Source organism: Cololabis saira, chromosome 11 (genome assembly GCF_033807715.1).
Source record: "Cololabis saira isolate AMF1-May2022 chromosome 11, fColSai1.1, whole genome shotgun sequence".
Lineage (NCBI taxonomy): Eukaryota > Metazoa > Chordata > Actinopteri > Beloniformes > Belonidae > Cololabis > Cololabis saira.
In genome coordinates this window covers 8,821,130-8,842,512 of record NC_084597.1, presented here as the reverse complement: position 1 = coordinate 8,842,512, position 21,383 = coordinate 8,821,130, and the positions used below count along the sequence as shown (strand labels likewise).

General features: G+C 34.0%; 2 protein-coding genes across 2 annotated transcripts; one reads left to right on the top strand and one right to left on the bottom strand.

The window, feature by feature from the left end:
• The first annotated feature begins 4,777 nt into the window (after positions 1–4,777).
• Positions 4,778–10,581, top strand: bxdc2 (brix domain containing 2). The gene is made up of 10 exons (XM_061733658.1): positions 4,778–4,929; positions 5,502–5,613; positions 5,692–5,735; positions 6,523–6,593; positions 6,681–6,730; positions 6,820–6,893; positions 7,138–7,188; positions 8,435–8,536; positions 8,686–8,814; positions 10,013–10,581. Exons 1-10 carry the CDS (start codon positions 4,780–4,782, stop codon positions 10,259–10,261), a joined length of 1,032 nt encoding a protein of 343 aa, XP_061589642.1. The 5' UTR covers positions 4,778–4,779; the 3' UTR covers positions 10,262–10,581.
• rad1 (RAD1 homolog (S. pombe)) lies at positions 10,401–20,520 on the bottom strand. Its single transcript, XM_061733659.1, has 7 exons — positions 20,451–20,520; positions 16,431–16,632; positions 15,387–15,495; positions 15,135–15,292; positions 13,956–14,050; positions 13,524–13,628; positions 10,401–11,294 (listed from the first exon to the last, which is right to left on the bottom strand). The coding sequence occupies exons 2-7, from the start codon at positions 16,623–16,625 to the stop codon at positions 11,117–11,119; spliced, it is 840 nt and encodes a 279-aa protein (XP_061589643.1). The 5' UTR covers positions 16,626–16,632; positions 20,451–20,520; the 3' UTR covers positions 10,401–11,116.
• Positions 20,521–21,383: the final 863 nt, after the last annotated feature.

The following is a 21,383-nucleotide window of genomic DNA, read 5'->3' as shown; positions in this document are numbered from 1 at the left end:
TTACGTTTAGAAAAGTGAAGTTTCAACTTTTTCCTGGCTCAGTTCGTCCTTTCCTGAAAACATTAACACAGCGAACACAAAAAGGACCGTATGTAGCCTATGCCAAAAGGGACAGAAACCGAGCCTTCGAGGGTCCCAACATCATGCTGAACGAAACTAATGCTAACGTTATTTTTTTTTTTTTTTTTTTTTTGAAAATATCTTTATTTACAAACAACAAGGCATCAAACTTTATCAAAATGCTTCAAGGAACAGGCGCATTGAGAGAAAACAGAAGGAAAATAAAATAAATAAATTGAAAAGGAAAATAATGAAAGGGGCTAGGGCTTATCCAATAAATTATATTCAACAATTATGTTCAAAAGTTGTATTACATTTCTTTTTGTCATGAGTTTAAGGGCTTTAGAAAAGTGAAGGAATTCGTTATATAAACACAATCGAGGTTTAACTTTCATATACTTGGATTTGTGGATATGGAATTTACACAGAATTATGATATTATTAATAAGAAAGTCATCATTGGTATTGTCCATTGAAAGTCCAAAAATAATAGCTTTTCGTGAGAAGTACTGCAGATCAAAAACCTTTGGGTGAAGCCAGTCATGTATATCCTGCCAAAGGATATTAGAATATATACCGTACAATCAAAAAATAAATGATCAGTGGTTTCACATTCATCACGAAATACACAGTTATTAGTTTCAATACCAAATCGCTGTCGCAACAAATCACTGGATGGGCATACATCATTTATGTTTTAAAAATTTAGTTATTTTGCTTATTTACAAATATTTTCCAATATTTACAAAATAATCATTTAGTCTATTAGCTACTTCATTCATATTGTTTATAATTGTATCATTTTCTATAACATATTGTGGATAGTTCGTATGTCTAGTTTTATTTCTAATTATACTATTAAGAATATTCCAAATACCTTTTATATTATTCTTGTTATTATCTAATAAGTTATTATAATATTGTTATATTCTTTGTTTCTATGCTTAATGAATTCTTTATATAAAGTATTTTTCTTTTTGCACGCATTCTGCAATCCTTTTGACATCCATTGATTATCCTTATATTTATGAGTTATATACTGTTTATATACTGTTTTTCGCAAATTTCCCCTCTGTGGGACTATTAAAGGTTTATCTTATCTTATCTTATCTTTAATTGGACAATTTTTATCATACAGTATTTTAAATACACTTAAAAATGTATCATATGCTATGTTAGTATCATTTTCATTATATATTGGATCCCAATTCTGTTGTAATAACTCATCTTTTAGTACATTCAAGAATGACCCCAAGCCCAGAGGAATAATCCTTCAGTTCTCGTCCAGAGTCTGTAGGGACGCCGTATGGAGAGTTGCAAAGACGTCCCGCTTCCTGCGGGACAACGGACTGAAATCTGCAGAGGATCTCTCCAAAGAGGACAGGCAACGCAGGAACAACCCGTGGCCGCTGATTGAGAAGGCTAGAAAGGAGGGCGAAGCTGCATATTTCGTTGGAGGTCGCGCATTCATAAATGGGTTGTCACCCTGCCTCCCTGAGACCTAACGGCATCAGCCAAGTATTGATACAGGATGCTCAGGGCTACTCATATTAAGTGCCAACCCAGTCTCACATAAAAACGTACCCTGCCTACGTTGGTCCAAAGTGCAAAAATGTAGAGGGGTTACAATAATAGCCCTTGAATTGTTACATTTTTTTCTGCCTATTCGTTTTACGTCCAGGTCACGTAACTTTCAAGTTTCTGGCCGTGACACCAAAAAACATGGCGGACATTTCTCATTTTTTAGTGAAACAAATACATATTTTGAGTTAGTTTCTGCATAAAAATGCGTTTTGATTACATTTCTAGCGAGAAATAAATATTTTACTTTCATAATATGCACTCAGTGAATGTACATAATCACTCGCTTGCTCGCTGTTGCAAAGTTTTTTCAGATCTCGCCAGAATAAAGGCTGATTTATGGTTGCGTTCCGCTCCAACCAACGCAGGGCCTACGGCGTACCCTACGTCGATTTAACAAAGAATTTGGCAAAAAATGTTATACATAAAAGTAAATTCATTATCAAAAAACCTTGTTTTGTTGTGTTTCAGAAGGAAATGGAAATTTATTTTAAATCAATTATTGATTCTTCTAATCAAAAGGCTATTAAGACTGTGAATATTTGCATCCTCTACAAAGTTTTTATATAATACACTGTACCCCTGGCTCTTCTGTTCTCTGTTCGTTGTGATCTTTATACTGTTGTGATCTTAGTCAATAAAGATTTATAAAAAAGAGATGCTTTTTCTAAACTTTATTTAACAAGAACAATGACAAACTCATATTTTCTTTTTTTTTTTACTTTATTTAACAAGACCAATGACAAACCTTTATTTAACAAGACCAATGATAAACTCAGATATTTGGGGAAAAAAGAGTATTTAACAAGAACAATGAAAAACTCAGATTTTCTTTTATTAAAACTTTATTTAACAAGAACAATGACAAACTCAGATGTAAACATAAGTACATCAGATTGAGAGAACAATCACGCCTCCTACTAAATTGAGATTGCATGAAAGGAAAGGAAGAAAAATAAATAAAGAATTAATGAAAAATGAGAACACTGTTGAAATAAGATTTCATTTTTAAGAGCAGTCCATGAAGGGGGGGATTCAGCATAGCGACACTTGTGAATATAGTATTTTGTAAGAATGATCAAATTATTTACTAAATGATAGAGATCCAGTTTTTTTTTTGTCATTACTACTCATAGACATTATATACGTAGACACCACATCGAGGTGTTTTGCCCGCTGCTCCGATACGTCCCCACCATGTTGGATGTGGCAAGACTGCGCTGTAAACTAATACAAGTAAATGGACTTTATTTTCATAAAGCGCCTTTCTACAAAGAAATTTACATTTTACGTCTCATTTATTCATTCACACACTAATATACTTGGGAGTACAGTTAGGCACGATATATATTTAATTTTCTCAGACGGCAAAAATAAGAAATTGATCCCACATAGGAGTAATTCATGTTATATCAGCTATAGATGGTAAATGGCTTTTCAGCTGTACTCCTACAGCCCCAAAGCGCTTTACACTGTAGACATTCACCCACACACGCACACACAGATATTCACACATCGGCTGTCGGCGGAGCTGCCATACAACCGGGAGCAACCGGGGGATTCAGTGGTTCAGTGGTTCGAACCCTAGTTCGAACCACTGAACCACCAGGTTCATGGGCGAACGTTCTACCAACTGAGCCACCTTCCCCTATGTTGTTTCCCAAGTATATTAGTGCGTGTGTGAATGAATAAATGAGACGTAAAACGTACATTTCTTTGTAGAAAGGCGCTTTATGAAAATAAGTCAATTTACTTGTATTAGTTTACAGCGCAGTCTTGCCACATCCAATATGGCGGCGACGTTGACGTATCGCAGCAGCGCTCGATGGGGCGGATACGTTTATATGCATAGAAATACGTAGACGCCGCATCGAATGTTCTTGCCCGCTGTTGCGATACGTCAACGTCGCCGCCATATTGGATGTGGCAAGACTGCACTGTAAACTAATACAAGTAAATTGACTTATTTTCATAGTAGTAATGTACATGTGCAATTACAACAGTAATAATAAACAACAATTAAACAAATGTAGTACATATAATAGCATGACGTTATTAATAGAAAAGACTACAACAGCTGAGTGAATTGAGCATGACGAATAATACAGCATTAGAAATCCAGAAAGAGTAGCAAGGGAACATAAAACTGACCCTAATGTGAGATATTTTAAAAGGCTTTAACATAAAGTGCAACAGACTGAAAAAAATAAATAATAAACAGACATAATGGAATAAAAGGAACTTATATAAATAAGTAATTAAATTAGTAAAGTAATTAAACTAGTAAGGAAAAAGGCAGCTTTTATAAGGGGGAATTCAGACTGATTTTATTCAATTCAGTAGGGAAAATTCTTTAAGAGATCATATAAATTTCGTGCCTTAATTGTTGTTATAAGTTTTAGAGATTTCAAATACATTTTAAATTCGTTCATAAATACACAAAATTTAGGGGATGATTTTAGTATCCTATTCTTGTGGATAAAACATTTTGCCAAGCAGAGGATTACATTGCAACAGAGTTCATCATTTTTGTTTTTCAAGATCATACCAAAAGTTACATTATCTTTAGAAATAGAGGATGGGAACGATGCAATTTAGGAGTAATTCATGTTATATCAGCTATCGAGAACAAGGTAGTGCCGAAAAACAATATAAATAATAATAAAAATAATAATAATAAATAATAAAAATAGAGAAACATATTTTCTCATCAACAAAGCATATTTTAAAATTTTCAAGTAGCAAAATAACAAAAAAAAAAGAAAGCTCAGAGTGCTCAGAAGGTTAATCTAAGTCATGTGACGAAGGTGCTCTTTGGTGAGAAAAGGGATGTCAAAAAATAAGAAAAATCCAAGGCACTCTTCTTCAAATATAAAAAGCCTTTATTTGAAATTGCTATTTCATGTGGAAGATTTTAAAAAGTCATATTTCGAACCATTTTTCAGACAATAAAATAATATTGGAACCATTTTTCAGACAATAAAATAACATTCGAACCATTTTTCAGACAACAAATTACTATTACTACTGGGTGTATGCGGCAGTACGACATCCGCGCCACTAGGGGTCATCATACCTGCTCGTTTGAGTCGAACATCTGTAGTCACGCGAGACTTGGTTCCCGTGAACATTACAAGCATGGCCGCCCAGAAGAGAAAACGTGGAGGACGCAGCTCAGCTGGAAAAAACCAAAAAAAGGCCAAATTTGTTGCAGACCAAAGTGAAATACCAGTTGTAGCCGAACAGGGGGTGAAAAATGAGGTTGCAGTCCCGCCACCAGTTTCACAGGTGAGTACACGAGTTTGTTATGATCAAGTTAGCTCCAGCCTGCTCGCCACTGCACACATGGACTTGGTTTTAATTTAGTTAATTATTTTACTAAAGCTGCAAAATCCTGATAGCTGCTCAAAACAAAGTGAGCTATTTAATGTTTTGTCCAACATGGTGAAGAAATAGTGGAAATTCTGTAACTTATAGACTTATAGAGATCAGCACTAACTAACACTGTGCAATACTTCTCCCGGACTCCGTGCAATATTCCTACATATGTATATACTGTCATCTGTAAAAAAAACGATTCAAATGCACCTTAACCTTTTTTATATTTTTTCTTTTATTTATATTTCTTATATTTCTTATTGTTTTATATTTCTTATTGTTTGCACTACTGCTATTTGTCTTGCACTGGAGAGGTGATGCTGCTTCAAATCTCACTGTACCCAGGTACACTGACAATAAAGTATTCTGATTCTGATTCTAAACCACTCCTTTTTGAAATGTAATTAAAGTTTTTATAAAAACAAGAACGACAAAAACACCTTGAGTTAGGTTGACATTGTGAAATAATATCTCTTATTAAGGGCAAATGGACCAACAAGGAGAGGGTTCTAATCTTCTCCTCAAGAGGAATTAATTTCAGAACCAGACACTTGATGCAGGACCTGAGGACCTTGATGCCTCACTCTAAAGCGGGTAGGTTTCATGCTTTTACAGTACTTGGTCACCAAAATTATGTTTATCAGAAATTTAAAAAGAGCATTTTATTTTCAGATACAAAAATGGACAGAAAGGACAAGTTGTTTATCATAAATGAGGTGAGTGTTGTGTAGTTTTTAATAGGGCTGGGGATCGATTCAAATATCAAGAATCGATTCGATTCCGATTCTTAAGATTCAGAATCGATTATCACGATCCGATATTGATTTGGGTTACTGTTAATAAAACTGTTTTTTCAGCTGTTGCATGAATTATATGACTGTCTAGTTATGCAACATATTACTACTAGTATTATATTGAGATTCAACAGCAAGTATTAGCAGCTAATGATGCTTTAAGGACCAATCAGCTCCCAGAATGCTGATAGAACTGCTTTCAGAAACATCATGTCGGTCAGAATTACCAAACAGATCCAGGGAGGAAACAGAGGACGAAAGAAATCGCTTTTATTTTTTCCCCATTAATGAGAATTTGTTTTTTAACATTTATGCAAATGTAACCCCAAGTCAGTATATAAAGCAAAGAACGACAATTATAATGTATGCAATTATAACTGAAAACTTTAATGTTTTCATACCTTTAAACATATTTAAAGCCAAAAACATGGCACCAGTTATTCTCGTGTCCCACAAAATATTCCTTTTTTGGGCATAAACAAAAAAGTACCAAAAGTTGTAATGTAGTGATGAGACTTTTTTTTTTTTTTTTTAAATCGATCTTTAGACATATGAATCGATTTTTAGGAATTAATATGAGAATCGATTTAAAATCGGAGAATTGATTTTTTTCAACACAGGCCTAGTCTTTAATAGAATCAATCTTATTTTTTAAAAATCAGCCGTGTGTGTGATCTCATGCCTCAAAGCAAAGCCTTTTGTTTTTCAGGTGTGTGAAATCAAAAACTGCAATAAATGCCTTTTTTTCGAGGCTAAAAAAAAGCAGGACCTCTACATGTGGTAAGGATTTAATCGAGATTGCACTTTTGAAATTCTAAACATACTTAATTAGCAGTTAATTGAACAATGTCCCCAACAATGTCTTAGGATCTCCAATAGCCCTCATGGACCGAGTGTAAAGTTTTTGGTTCAGAACAGTAGGTTACATCTTCATTACAGTCATTACACATGTTAATTATTTATTGTGCAATGGAAACATATTCATATTGTCCACTTTTTTTTGCAGTTCATACTCTGGCAGAACTAAAGATGACAGGAAACTGTCTGAAAGGATCCAGACCGCTGCTCTCTTTTGATCCTGTGAGTAGTATCTGGCTATAAAGCCAGGGAAGATTAGATGAAAACTTGCTACCTCTTTATTGTATTATCAATGTTTTGCCCCCACCCACAAATATTGGAGATAGCTGAATTATTTACATAAAAAGTCCTCATGAACCACACTATGTGGTCTTAGTCATAGTTAGCCTTAGTTAGCCTTGTGTTTTGTTTGCCATTGTCATTTGAGCTGAATTGTCAGTAATTATCTGTTTATTCCATCCAACAGAAATTTGACAAGGAGCCCCACTATGCATTGCTGAAAGAGCTCTTTACTCAGGTATGTTTTTGTTTTTCAAGATCCCTGTTAAATGGTGCAGACAAAAAAAAAAGAGAATTACAACCTTCCACCCCAGCCCTTTTTCTTTTTTGCTGGAAAGTAACCAAAAACGTTTTGACAACCCATGACATTTGAAATGCATTGGTTAATGCTAGGGGTGGGTATTGGGAAGGACCTCACGATACAATACGCATCACGATACTTGAGCCACGATACGATACACATTGCGATATCCCGATTATGCGATATCCCGATTATTATATTCTACATAGTTCACCGAAAAATTTTAAAATGCATTACACATCTTAAAATCCAAGTTGTATATATGTACATCAGATGATAGTGATGGATCTTAAAATCCGAGTTGCACGTTCATCAGATTATAGTGACAATTCATGGGACAAACTGAGTCAAAACAATGTTTTATTATAACTATACAAGCTAAAGTAACAACATATTTGTATATGTTTTTCATATTATTTACATCATATGAAATTAACATTAAATTTAGTATGAGGTTGCTTTAATTATGTGGCAAATGATAATAAACACAAGAAAGATGGTACTAAAACCAAGGACAGGCACAGTGATCAGTCAGTATAGATATAAATCCATAAATAAATAAACCTCTGTCCATTATTTTTCATTTTTTAAGGACAGGCAATTGTGTTATATAAAAAATAAATTATTAAATGAGATAAAACCTGAGCTCAGTGCAGGGCCCTCCCAGGGTTGGTAGAGAGTGGCAATGCCCAGGACTGTCACTTAGGTAGGAGCACTGGGTGATATAATGGGAAAAAAATCGGGGATAAAAAATATAAATTAAAAAAAAAATCGATATTCAAATTTTAATATCGATATTGAATCGGCTGGAAAAGTATCGCGATATATTGCCATATCGATATTTTTGCCCACCCCTAGTTAATGCAGTATTAAAATGTTAAGCGATAGTGTGGATTAATTCTAACTGGTCTTGAGTGGGATAACTCTTTTGAGTCTTGTTAGGTGGTTAGAATAGCAATTTATCTTGACGTCGTTCAGTTGGCCCGAGGGCTGATATTAATAGCCCACAAACTCATATTGTATTCTAACTTACAACGGCCTCTATTTACATCATTTTGGTTTCTACTCCACACTGTCCCATAATAGATTTAGGGTTGTTTTAACTTGGGGTCGGTCCTTTTCAGAAAGCTGAACTCGTTTTTTCTTTCCCGTTTTAAAGAAATGTTTATATTCTCACGTTTAGACCTTTTCCACACCGCGCTACCATCCCAAGAGTCAGCCGTTTGTGGATCACGTCTTCACATTCACCATCGCAGACAACAGAATTTGGTTTCGAAACTACCAGGTAATATTACACAACTTTTACATTTAAGAGTTTTTGGTTTAAAATGGGACTTGTCATAAGGTATTTTTAACTTTGGAAGATAAAATGCATACTGTTGACTGCTCTCAATTCTTGACACTAATTTCTACGTTCAATCTTCCCATGCTCAGATAATTGAGGAAGATGCTTCACTGGTGGAGATCGGGCCTCGATTTGTTCTTAATCCTATTAAGATCTTTCAGGGAAGCTTTGGAGGGCCAACCCTCTATGAAAACCCCAACTTCAAGTCTCCTAACATGGTAAAATAAACTTTGTTGTTTGAATCATTATCCAACAGAATGCATCAACCTTTATTTTTTTTAATGAATGTCACATGGTGATGTCCAATGTACTGGTTAAAAATCAGATTTTTCTGTCCTTTAACATGGTCTCCATGTCACGTTAAGTCAGATCCAGCTGCTCTAGTACTGTGACAACAATTACCTCTGCAACAACATAAATATATTGCAGACAGGCTTCACCTTAGACCAGGGGTGTCAAACATGCGGCCCGAGAGAGGTTTTCATGCGGCCCACGAGAAGTTTCCAACGCAAAAAAACGAAATGTTAATTTACTAAAAAGGAAGGCATAAATAATTGCCATGAATCGCAGCATATCCGATAATATATTTCTTCTACAAGTCCATTGTTATTCCACAAAGCAGATGTGCAGCAGATGCAGCAGTTTGACATTTTTTTCGTTTTCTAGAATGTATTTGCCGATTTTATTTCTTTGTAGACAGTCGTTTATTTTTATTAACTGACTACTATTATATATTTTCGCAGGGAAAAATATCACTGCTAAAAAAGATGATAGAAGATATTTATTCAGAGAATTTCAGTTTTGAATACGAGGATAGTGACAAAGTAAAACAGTTAAAAGAGAAGTGCTGACTTTTTCAGCAACACTGGCGTAAATATCCGCGCCAATTTTTAAAAATAAATACTTAATTGTACTGGAAAAATCTCTAAATCACAAAGAAACACTCTCGGATGTAATAAAGATTTTGCTTTTAATTAAATTTCCTATAAAAAAGCAAAATATAAAAAAAAAACATACTTGTTTGTTTATCTTTGTAAAATTATATTAAAAGTATCTTACATAATTTGAAAAAAAAAAGAGAAATTTCAAGAAAAGATCCTGAAGAAATATATTTTACATAATTAGAGTGTAAACAAAGTGCATATTTCCTTTTAAAATTAACTAAACTGATATTGGATTAGATAACAATAGTAAAAAAAAGAACTAGAGAAAAAAATTTCCGCACCGTTTATTTTGAGCGTGCGGCCTGCGAGAAAAAAATTGGTCAAATCCGGCCCGCCAAGCAAAATGAGTTTGACACCCCTGCCTTAGACGTTTAAATGTGGAAGGATAACAGAAGAGTAAAAATCCGGCAGGTGATTGCATATAATATTGCTTCTTGCATTTATTTATTTCATTGTTTTCCTTCTCCACCAGCACCGACGAGAGCTCCGACTGGCGGCAGCAGCTAAAGTGCGGGAGAAGCAGATGGTGAAGGAGTTGCATAAAATGAAGAGGTCAGAAGCAAAGGAGGATTTGAACACGGATGTTACAGCTGACGTGTTTGTCACGCCGGCTGAGGAGAAGCACGTTCACATCCAGATGGAAGCACCAGAACCAAAAATCTACAATAAGAACAAGCGCAAAGCTTTCAAAAGGCAAAGGATGCAGATGGCCCGACGATAACTGCATAGACCGGATCTGGTCGCGTGGATAACGTAAGGCTGCAAAGATTTGTTTTTTTTTCTTTTTAAAGAAAATGTGATGGTTCAGCACCACCTTTGTCATCTTTTTTCTTTTTTTTTTGTAGGTAAAATCACACTTGACATGTTTTGTGAGGTGTCTGTTGCCATTACCTGTGGAATGACAGTTTCAATTCTCATGAAAAAGAATTCTTTTCATTTTGCAATACTTCAACTTTATTTACCCTTCTTGTGATCCATGTAAAAACTTCACTTTGGTTACAGTTGTTTTGTATGTTCAAAAATAAAATGATCCCAATTTAATATCGGTTTCATGTGATGTTTATAAGGAACCAAAGGCTGTGTAAGATGATGGTACATGTCTTTGTATTTATATTGAAAAACAAAGTTCTGTAACAAACATGTACTGTCGCCACTATGGAACTATCAACCATTTACATTTTGGTGCTAAAGCAAAGTGGATTCTGACAGACCTGAATCTCACAATGTCGTTGCTGACTTAAAAAAGGAATGAAAAAAGAACCACCATAGAATACCTGAGATTTTGTAATGAATTCATCACAATTCCTCTCTAAACAGTTCATAAAGCAAAGGTGGAGTTCACCTCAAATGTAGTTGCTCGTGTTTTCCAAACTGCAATAGCCCACATTACCAGCACGAAAAGCAACTTGCCTACAGGTTAAGACTATCAGTCTTGCCTGTCTGATAAATGAAGCCCCAGCTTATTTTCTAGCCTGCAGCATCATCTGGCAGATGTTCCCTTCTCATTTCTTTTATAGAAAGAAATTGTCCCCATGGAAGCGAAAGTGCTTATTTGATGTCAAACCCAAATGAATCATCATTCCTCTTCCACGTCCTTATCGGGACAGCAATAATATTCCACAAAGCAGATCTGTCCATCATCGTTCCTGACCAGGTACTGCAGGGAGAGGAAGCCCCTGTTGTCTGTCCTCACAGAGACTTTACAGGATAAAGCCAAAGCTTTGGTTGATGGTTTCAAGAGGGACATCTTATATCTGTCACAGTTCAGAGAGAAAGAAACAGAATACAACGTTTTAATGAAACTCATTAGAGATGGGTTTTGGATGGCAGCTATTTTGACATTTGACATTAAGAAAGACAGATTTCAAAAATGATAATTACAACTCATAAAGGTTTACTAATATCTGAGTGGAATGGAAGAGGCTCTGTTAAAGTTCCAGTGTGTAGGATATAGCGACATCTGGTGGTATAAATTATAAACTACAATCGCATGACCTCACCCTCCTCATCAAAGCAAGAAAAGGTGGCAGCCGGTGGATGTATGGAATAAATTAGATATAGATTTGAAATTATGTAGAACTTTAACTTTATATTAAAAAACATTGAAAAGAAGGATGATTTCCTTATATTAAATTAATGAGTGGCTTGATGTTGATTTGGGTATATATTTAATTGGTGATTTGCTTTGATTTTGTAAGGATGAAGGTAACATGTAGATGCACCTTTATTTTAAAAATCTTTTTTATTTTTTGAGGAATGTTTGTTATCCCCACAGAGCCAATTTGTTTTACTGGCAGTCTTTCTCTTACTTTTTGCTTTTATTTCATTAATTTAATTAATCTTTTTGAGGGTAGGCAAATAATAAGCTTTGCTTCAGCCTACACCTTTTTCGGTCTAGATGTTCTTTGTTTATTTGTATACTGGAAACTTTTTTGTTATGTTTTCTTTGAACAGTGTATTCGTTTTCTTGTTGTCAGTTTTATTCTTGTTTTTTTATTTTTTATTTTTTTTGTGTCATGACCGAAAATAAACTAAACTAAACTAAAAAAGAAAAGGTAAAATGTCTGTGCAACGGCAAAGACTCCCACTCTACAATCAAGTACTTGGTTATTGGCTTTGTTGTACTGCTGTAACATATGAGTATAACATGAGGAATGGGGACATGAAATGCTTTTGGTATTTTTGTAAACTGTTGCTATAAAGCAGTGGTAGCCTTCATGCCGCTGTCCTGCAATGTTTTGAATGTTTGCTTGCATCAACACACCTAATTCAGATTTATGGTCGTCATCAGCACAAGTCTGTTAATGACACAGTAATTTCTGTCATGCAGTGCTGACTCAGGAAATTATCCAAACCATGCAGGATAGCCGCCCTCAAAGACCAGGGGCCGGATTCACAAAACATTCTTAAGAAGAAAAATCTTCTTAAGTGTCATTTTTTTCCTAAGTTCAGTCTTAAGAAGAAAACAGATAAGAAGTCATATTCTCCAAAAAAGTTCTTAAGTATTTTCTCAACTTTCTTCTTAAGTTTCTTCTTAAGAAAAAACTTAAGAATAAATGGTATTCTTGAAACAAAACATCTCAAATTTGTTCTTGACTTTTTTCTTAACTTTAAGAGAACCTTGACCTGTCTTAAAATGTCTTCTGTGAAAAGGTAATAATAATAATAATAATAATAATAATAATAATAATAATAATAATAATAATAATAATAATAATAAGCCTCTAAATCACCTTTTTCAACACATTTTAGACAAGTTTAGACTAGTAGGTCATAGTTTGAGGATATACTTTGTAATTAATTACACAAAGAGCCTGTTAACTGTTTTTTAGCATGTTAGTTAGCGTGGTAGTTAATTATTATTAATTTTCCCCAACAGTATTTTTTTTCGCACATTAATCTCATCCACCATAACTTTGAAAAGTTCCTGCATCTCTTTTTATCCTTCTCCGTGTTTAGTGAGTGACTGACGGTTAAGACGCAAACTACCTGTATAAATGTTGTTTGTTGGCGCGTGCAATGCAATGACATATTTTAAGAAGTTCTTAAGTAGGAAAAATAAGAAATTCGTAAGAAATTACAGTTCTTAAGACGGTTCTTAAGAAAATATTGAGGAATTTCACTTAAGAACTTTCTGATGAGCTTCTTAATTTTAGATCTTAAGACATTTCTTAAGATCGTTCTTAAGAACATATTGGTGAATCCCGCCCCAGGATTGCCTACCCATGCTATAAAGTAATGAAAACAAAAATCTTATTTTTACATAATGCAATCACTAATATTCTTTTTTTTGTGTGTGTGTCTTTGACAACAAAGTCTTATGTAACCCTGGTGAAATGAGTGCGTTCAGTGTCTTGTCCCTGGAAACTTTTCCCACAGACATGTTTATTTCTTATTTCCAGTTTTTCTAGTCCAACTCTAAAAAAAACATTTGTTTCTTAAAATAGTAAAAAATGCACCCCTATGCTGATGGCAGTGCTCACCTGTTCATTTGTGTCTTGGTGCACTTGAACAGTTCCATCATGTCCGAGTCTTTGGAATAATCATAATGGGCATTTCCAGAGTTCCCGAACGTAGACAACCTGAAGGTGAAATATTCAAATAAAAATACATTGGTAGGAAAGTTAGGAAAATTCTAATGATAAATGATCTCTAAATGCTTGTAATGGGATAAGTGAGACGTGATGATTCAAAGATTAAAGGACGCAAAAACATACTTTTAAAAGTAATTGCAAACTGATCAAAATCTGCATTTTGTTCCAATAAAAGGCTGATGAAATAGCATAGCTTTGCTTCCCTCGCCTTGAAAGATTTCCCTGTTTAATTACAGTGCAAAGGGATATTTTTTCACGGACTTAGTATTTTGTAACTTTAGCAAAAGCATTGTACAAGTACCGTAGTACATTTACCTGAAGAAGGGCTGGGTGGGTGACATGGTGATCTGTAGCACCTCACTGGTCATGTCCAGTTCAGAAAAGGCTTCCTTCAGGCTGTCTGACTGCAGGATCACCTTTGAAAGAGGCCACAGGTACAGAACATGAAGAGCAGTCATTTACTGTTTTCATAGCAAGAGGTTATCCTTAAGTAGGGATGGGCGGTATGGACTAAAAAATGTATCACGATAATTTCTGGCATTTATCCCGATAACGATAAAAATAATGACAAAACTGCAAAAAGGAATTTATCCTTTTTCTTTCTTTCTTTCAGGCTAATTTCTTTCTTTCTTTCTTTCTTTCTTTCTTTCTTTCTTTCTGGCTCATTTCTTTCTTTCTTTCTTTCTTTCTTTCTTTCTTTCTTTCTTTCTTTCTTTCTTTCTTTCTTTCTTTCTTTCTTTCTTTCTTTCTTTCTTTCTTTCTTTCTTTCTTTCTTTCTTTCTTTCTTTCTTTCTTTCTTTCTTTCTTTCTTTCTTTCTTTCAGGGTCATTTCTTTCTTTCTTTCTTTCTGGCTCACTTCTTTCTGGCTCATTTCTTTCTTTTTTTCTTTCTTTCTTTCTTTCTTTCTTTCTTTCTGGCTCATTTCTTTCTTTCTGGCTCATTTCTTTCTTTCTTTCTGGCTCATTTCTTTCTTTCTTTCTGGCTCATTTCTTTCTTTTTTTCCTTTCTTTCTTTCTTTCTTTCTTTCTGGCTCCTTTCTTTCTTTCTTTCTTTCTTTCTGGCTCACTTCTTTCTTTCTGGCTCATTTCTTTCTTTCTTTCTTTCTTTCTTTCTTTCTTTCTGGCTCATTTCTTTCTTTCTTTCTGGCTCATTTCTTTCTTTCTTTCTGGCTCATTTCTTTCTTTTTTTCTTTCTTTCTTTCTTTCTTTCTTTCTTTCTTTCTGGCTCATTTCTTTCTTTCTTTCTGGCTCATTTCTTTCTTTCTTTCTGGCTCATATCTTTCTCTATTTCTTTACACAAAAACATCATCAACGGGAATTTATCGTTTTTACCGCGAGATGACAAATTCTTACCGTGGGGAATTTTTTTGACGGTATATCGTGAACGGTAAAATATCGCCCATTCCTATCCTTAAGTAAATGTAAATCACATATAAACAGTGTTTTGCATGTTATTTATGTTTAGTAAAGCAGTTTTAGTAAAAGAAACAATGAGGTTCACCTTGTTTGTGACATTGGTGCTGCAGAATTCAAAATCAATCAGTTCTTCTGGCTCTTGAGTGTTAATCTTGCAACCAGTCACTACACCACCCTCCTCGAGGAAGAGCGTCAGAGGGTAACCATATCCCCTGTAGCACATCCGCAAGGCTGTTGGTGCTCCTGCAACACCAACCAAGCAAAATAATATATGTTTAGTCACTCTGCATGTTTTACTGTTTGTAATCTTTTGTTTCAATTTCCGTCTCTGTTTTACCTGCTATTGGGCTTCCTCCAAAAATATTGAGGCAGTCAAGCAGAACTGTGAGATTGAGCTGAAAAACCACTAAATCTTCCTTTATGGTGAACTCTTGAAAGATTTCTGCCTGAAATGATACAGAACAACTTTGCTCTTTTAGGTGTCTTGCTGAACCGCATTACCACGTTAATCAGAAACAATCCTCTATTGCAGGGGTGTCAAATGTGCGGCCCGAGAGAGGTTTTCATGCGGCCCGCGAGAAGTTTCCAACGCAAAAAAACGAAATGTTAATTCACTAAAAAGGAAGGCATAAATAATTGCCATGAATCGCAGCATATCCGATAATATATTTCTTCTACAAATCCATCGTTATTCCACAAAGAGAGCAGTTTTCGACTTTTTTCTAGTTTTCTAGAATGCATTTGCCGATTTTATTTCTTTGTAGACGGTCGTTTATTTTTATTAACTGACTACTATTATATATTTTCGCAGGAAAAATATCACTGCTAAAAAAGATGATGGAAGATATTTATTCGGAGAATTTCAGTTTTGAATACGAGGATAGTGACAAAGTAAAACAGTTAAAAGAGAAGTGCTGACTTTTTCAGCACACTGGCGTAAAGCACCAAAAAAATAAATACACTTAATTGTACTGGAAAAATCTCTAAATCACAAAGAAACACTCGGATGTAATAAGAAAGATTTAGCTTTTAATTAAATTTCCTATAAAAAAGCGAAATATAAAAAAAAACATACTTGTTTCTGTTTATCTTTGTAAAATGATATTAAAAGTATCTTACATAATTTTAAAAAAAAAATGAGAAAATTCAAGAAAAGACCCTGAAGAAATATATTTTACATAATTAAAGTGTAAACAAAGTGCATATTTCCTTTAAAATTAACTAAACCAATATTGGATTAGATAACAATAGTAAAAAAAACATTTTCGCACCGTTTTTGTTATTTTGAGCGTGCGGCCCGCGAGAAAAAGATTGGTCAAATCCGGCCCGCCAAGCAAAAGGAGTTTGACACCCCTGCTCTATTGGTTCACTTAAAACACACCTGGATGAAGACATTGGCCTGAAGACATTTTGAGTCCTCCACGGTGACCTTCAAACCGTTGGGTGTGACTGTGAAGATAGCATGGTCCTTAAAAGTGATGGCTTTCAGGATATTGGACAGATTGCGAGCGTTATCCAAAGTGGCTACTAAAACATATTGTTCATCATCTCCCTGAGATTGTGTGGACAAAGGCATTGTAGTCCTGAAATGAAATAAAACAGATATTTATGAGAAATGTGTTTGTCATTGCAAAAACAGAAATGAGCATCGAGCACCTGTCATAAAAAGAAAAAAAAGATCGAAATAGAAACATAACTGATACTTTTTGACTGTTTGTGACTGCTTTTCATCACTGTGTGATAATTTGTGTGTGTGTGTGTGTGTTGGAAGTGGTATTGCAAAGCTTTACTACATTTAGTTATTTTTCTCCTGTCAATAGTTTCAGTCTCTGATGTTTTTCCTTTTTTTTGCATTTGTCACTTTACATTTAATGTTTTAATTTAGCCTATTTTAAGGCTTGTTTGCATCTATGTCTTCATTATGGGAATCTCTTTGGTTGTTTTGCATCTCTTTGTAGCAATTTGTGCTGCAATTAGTGGTGGCCCTTTGTTTATCCGTAGATTCACGTGTGTTTGAATTGAATCAGATCTATTTTCATTTACTAAAAAAATATTTTCACTGGTCTACCTCTCCTCCTTAATTATTTTGTCTTTGTGGTCATTAGATATCTAGTTATAATTCCTTTATGTCTTTTTGTTATCATTTAGTGTATCCTATCAGTAGCTTTCTCTGTTTGCACTAAACATGCTTATATTTGCATTTATTTTCCATATTTTCTTATCTAAATTGGTTTCTCTCTGTTCTAGTTTTATTTTTGTTCAGGTGGCATCTATTTTTGTTTGTTTACTCAACATGTCCTGCCATCTTTTCTTTATCTCAAGTCTCCTTGTGATTGTTATTGCTTTTCTTCTGTTATTTGTGAGAAGTGTGTGCCATCTTCACCCTTTAAATGTATGCACAATTTCAAGGAAATCCCCTGGACACATTGGAGGGCCGTTTTAATTTAATCACAACCAACTAGTTAAAGTTATATATAAATAATACAAATAATTAACATATATGCTTTGAAAAATCCTTGGATACCACATGTTTATTCAGGCCACGTGTATTTATCAATATTATTATATCCCATGATGTTCGATGTTATTCTTTTATTCTACTGCAGTACCGGGTTAGAATGTAACAAAATATATCCCCATGGTTACTGTTGCCGAGGAATGGAAATAAAAGAGTAGCGGTGCTAGAAAGTGGAGGTGAAAATTAGACTTGTAGTTCTCCAGACCGTCTTGGTATCAAGACCGGTCTGGAGACAACTTTTTTGTGGTCTTGGTCTTGTCTCCGACTTGGATAACTGAGATGCCGTTGCACCAAGGTGACAGAATCTGGTGATCAGCAGTTCTTCCTCTGGTCAATGTACAGTTTTGTCATCTATTTGTATTTTGCATTTGATTTAATGTTTTGGTGCATCTGCATGTGTGCATGTGTGCATGTGTGCATGTGTGCGTGTGTGTGTGTGTGTGTGTGTGTGTGTGTGTGTGTGTGTGTGTGTGTGTGTGTGTGTATTTAATTACAGTATTGTGTTTCTAACGGCCTTATATAATAATAATATTAGCATATCGTTGTGATTGATTAAGCATCAGGTCTATGCCATTTCAATGATGCTGATATACGATGTAATCTGGCTACTATAATGGTAAATAATGTAATTTCAAGTTGGTAATTGTATCTTTAGTATTTAAAATTCAGGTTTCATCTCCAAATTCAGTCCAATTTAAATCAGTAACATTTACTATTCATTCCTTTTCTGAGTTGGAGGGGGGTGTTGGAGGCTGGTTATTCTGTTAGAGGACTTTGGGACTAGTTAATAGTTGTGTCAATCCTTAAAAGCTATGATACCAGACTGGCCCTAGGTAATCACTTTTCTCTGCCTATGCCCAGAACCAATGCATTGAAAAAAACAGTAATGTATAGAGCAGTCACACACTGGAACCATCTCCCCCCATGTCTAGTTGCAATAATCAAGGTGTCACATTTTAAAAGGAGACTGAAGCAGCTGTGGTTCAGAAGGAAGTTATGATCGGTCCTAGGTATACATTGTGATTATGTTGCAAATTGTAAGTATATTATAAATTGAATAGTAAATATATTTTAAATTACTGTAGGCTATGAGTATATATAGTATAGTAGTATAAGTATATTATACATTAAATAGTAAATATATTTTAAATTATAAGTATATTACAGATTAAATGGTAAATATATTTTAAATTGTAAGTATATTAGAAATTGCATATTATATCATACGCTGTGGACTGTTATTGTATACTATAAATTTATATGCTATGGAGTACAACTGCTGATTTGAAAGAGCTGCCACTATTAGCTATTGTTGAAAAGCTGCAGTTGAATGGATGTTGGGATGGTTCCTATGTAAAACCTTGTGGTTTTGTCGTTGCAAACTATTTTTGTTCATAAGTGGATACAGATCTGGTGATAGTAGCAAATATTGTTACTTAAGATGTTGATGTCTTTGGTTGGTTATTTAATCTTTTATTTTGTTTTTGTTTTAATTTATTATTTTAGGAATTCTGGTGAATGTTTTCACCCTTTTTGATTTGTGATTATTGTAATCTTTTGTATCACTTTGTGTGGCCCCCAGGAAGAATAGTCACATCAAATAAACCAATAAAAGCACTGGAGTCAATCCTCCAATAGTGTAGTAGAATATGGTGTAAACGTTAACTTATTTCAATAATTCAACTAGAATATGGTGTAAAAGTTAATTTATTTCAATAATTCAACTAGAATATGGTGTAAAAGTTAATTTATTTCAATAATTCACCTAGAATATGGTTTAAAAGTTAACTTATTTCAATAATTCAACTAGAATATGGTGTAAAAGTTAATTTATTTCAATAATTCAACTAGAATATGGTGTAAAAGTTAATTTATTTCAATAATTCAAATAGAATATGGTGTAAAAGTTAACTTATTTCAATAATTCAACTAGAATATGGTAAGTTAATTTATTTCAATAATTCAACTAGAATATGGTGTAAAAGTTAATTTATTTCAATAATTCAAATAGAATATGGTGTAAAAGTTAATTTATTTCAATAATTCAACTAGAATATGGTGTAAAAGTTAATTTATTTCAATAATTTAAATAGAATATGGTGTAAAAGTTAATTCATTTCAATAATTCAACTAGAATATGGTGTAAAAGTTAATTCATTTCAATAATTCAACTAGAATATGGTTTAAAAGTTAACTTATTTCAATAATTCAAGTAGAATATGGTGTAAAAGTTCATTTATTTCAATAATTCAACTAGAATATGGTGTAAAAGTTAACTTATTTCAATAATTCAACTAGAATATGGTGTAAAAGTGAATTTATTTCAATAATTCAACTAGAATATGGTGTAAAAGTTAACTTATTTCAATAATTCAACTAGAATATGGTGTAAAAGTTAACTTATTTCAATAATTCAACTAGAATATGGTGTAAACGTTAACTTATTTCAATAATTCAACTAGTAGAAATAGCGGTAGTGCAGTCGCCACACAGATCTGATCTCAGCTCATGGATGGAAACATTTATAGTGAGTTCAACATCATCATCCACTTCTCTGTGTTATTGAGCTGCAGTTGAAAACAAGCTCATATGGAAACTAGAACCAGGATGGAGCTGATGTTCTACAATCACGCAGGATCAGGACATTACTAGTCTTGTTTTGGTCTTGATATTCTCTGGTCTTGGACGTGTCTTGGTCTCGGTTTTAACTACAAGTCCAGTGAAAATATCCAATGAAACTATCATTTTAGCAAAGTTACAACACACAACAAAAACGAAACAATTTAACGCTCCAAAATATAATACAATTACAACTGGTATTACGTTACTCCATGTAATATAGTAAACTACATCTTTAAACTTGTTATTGGAGCTGTGACTTACGAGGTTTTGAAGGATCCGCTGCGGAGCCACTTCCGCTCGTCTTCTTCTTCTACGGTGCTGCGTTACCCTGGCAACCATAGACATTTTTTTTAACAAGCTTTATTGAATAGTTCTCATATTACAAAAAACATAAACAGACAGACATACAAAACAGTCATTAATACATAAAAGTACAACAACACAGGAGCCAGGGGGATTTTTAAACAAACACATTAAATAGAGAGCATAAATTAACAGTTTTGACAGCTCTTTTGTTATTTGAGTCAGAGATGGAACTCAAGTATTGTTTGGTTTCATTCTCAAAAATTAAAAAAAGGGGTTTTGAATGACTGAATTTGGATTTATGAATATGAAACTTTGCAAGAATAATTATTAAATTGATTACAAAAGACTATTTAGATTTGTTTCTTTCATTACTGATGAAACCAAACAATACATTTTTCCAATACAGAGTGAAGTCAGAGTCAATTTTATCTATAATAAATCGGGATACATCTTTCCAGAATTTGTTAGTGTAGGGACATTGCCAAAACAGGTGTACCAGTGTTTCAGGGGACATTTCACACAACGAACAGTCAACACAAATATCTCTTTTGAATTTAAGAAGATAATGATTAGCAGGGTAATACTTATGTAACAATTTAAAAGAGATTTCCCTCACTTTATTTGTAAGAAGGTATTTGTATGGAAGAGTCCAGATGTTATTCCAATTTAAGTCATCACCAAAACCAGACCAGTAAGCAATAACATAAGGGGTGGTGGTTATATCATTTTGAAACATATTTACTCAAAAGTGTGCCGAACTTAAGTATACATTTTGAGTATATACTGTTTAGTACGGCATTTCGGACGCACCGTTGAAATGTTCCGCCGCTGTCCCACCAGCCCAACCGAGGTCCATTATTACATTTTAAGACAGATTTAAGTAAAAGT

Bases quoted from the DNA above. Each gene is read 5' to 3' on its own strand.
- rad1 (XM_061733659.1), bottom strand. From the start codon at position 16,625: ATGCCTTTGTCCACACAATCTCAGGGAGATGATGAACAATATGTTTTA. The intron at 15,293-15,386 runs GTAAAACAGAGA...TTGGTGTTGCAG, and splicing joins TGGAGGAAGCCCAATAGCAG to GAGCACCAACAGCCTTGCGG. The intron at 13,629-13,955 runs CTTCAGGTAAAT...TGAATATTTCAC, and splicing joins ATGTCACCCACCCAGCCCTT to CTTCAGGTTGTCTACGTTCG.
- bxdc2 (XM_061733658.1), top strand. From the start codon at position 4,780: ATGGCCGCCCAGAAGAGAAAACGTGGAGGACGCAGCTCAGCTGGAAAA. The intron at 6,594-6,680 runs GTAAGGATTTAA...ACAATGTCTTAG, and splicing joins AAGCAGGACCTCTACATGTG to GATCTCCAATAGCCCTCATG. The intron at 6,894-7,137 runs GTGAGTAGTATC...TCCATCCAACAG, and splicing joins CGCTGCTCTCTTTTGATCCT to AAATTTGACAAGGAGCCCCA.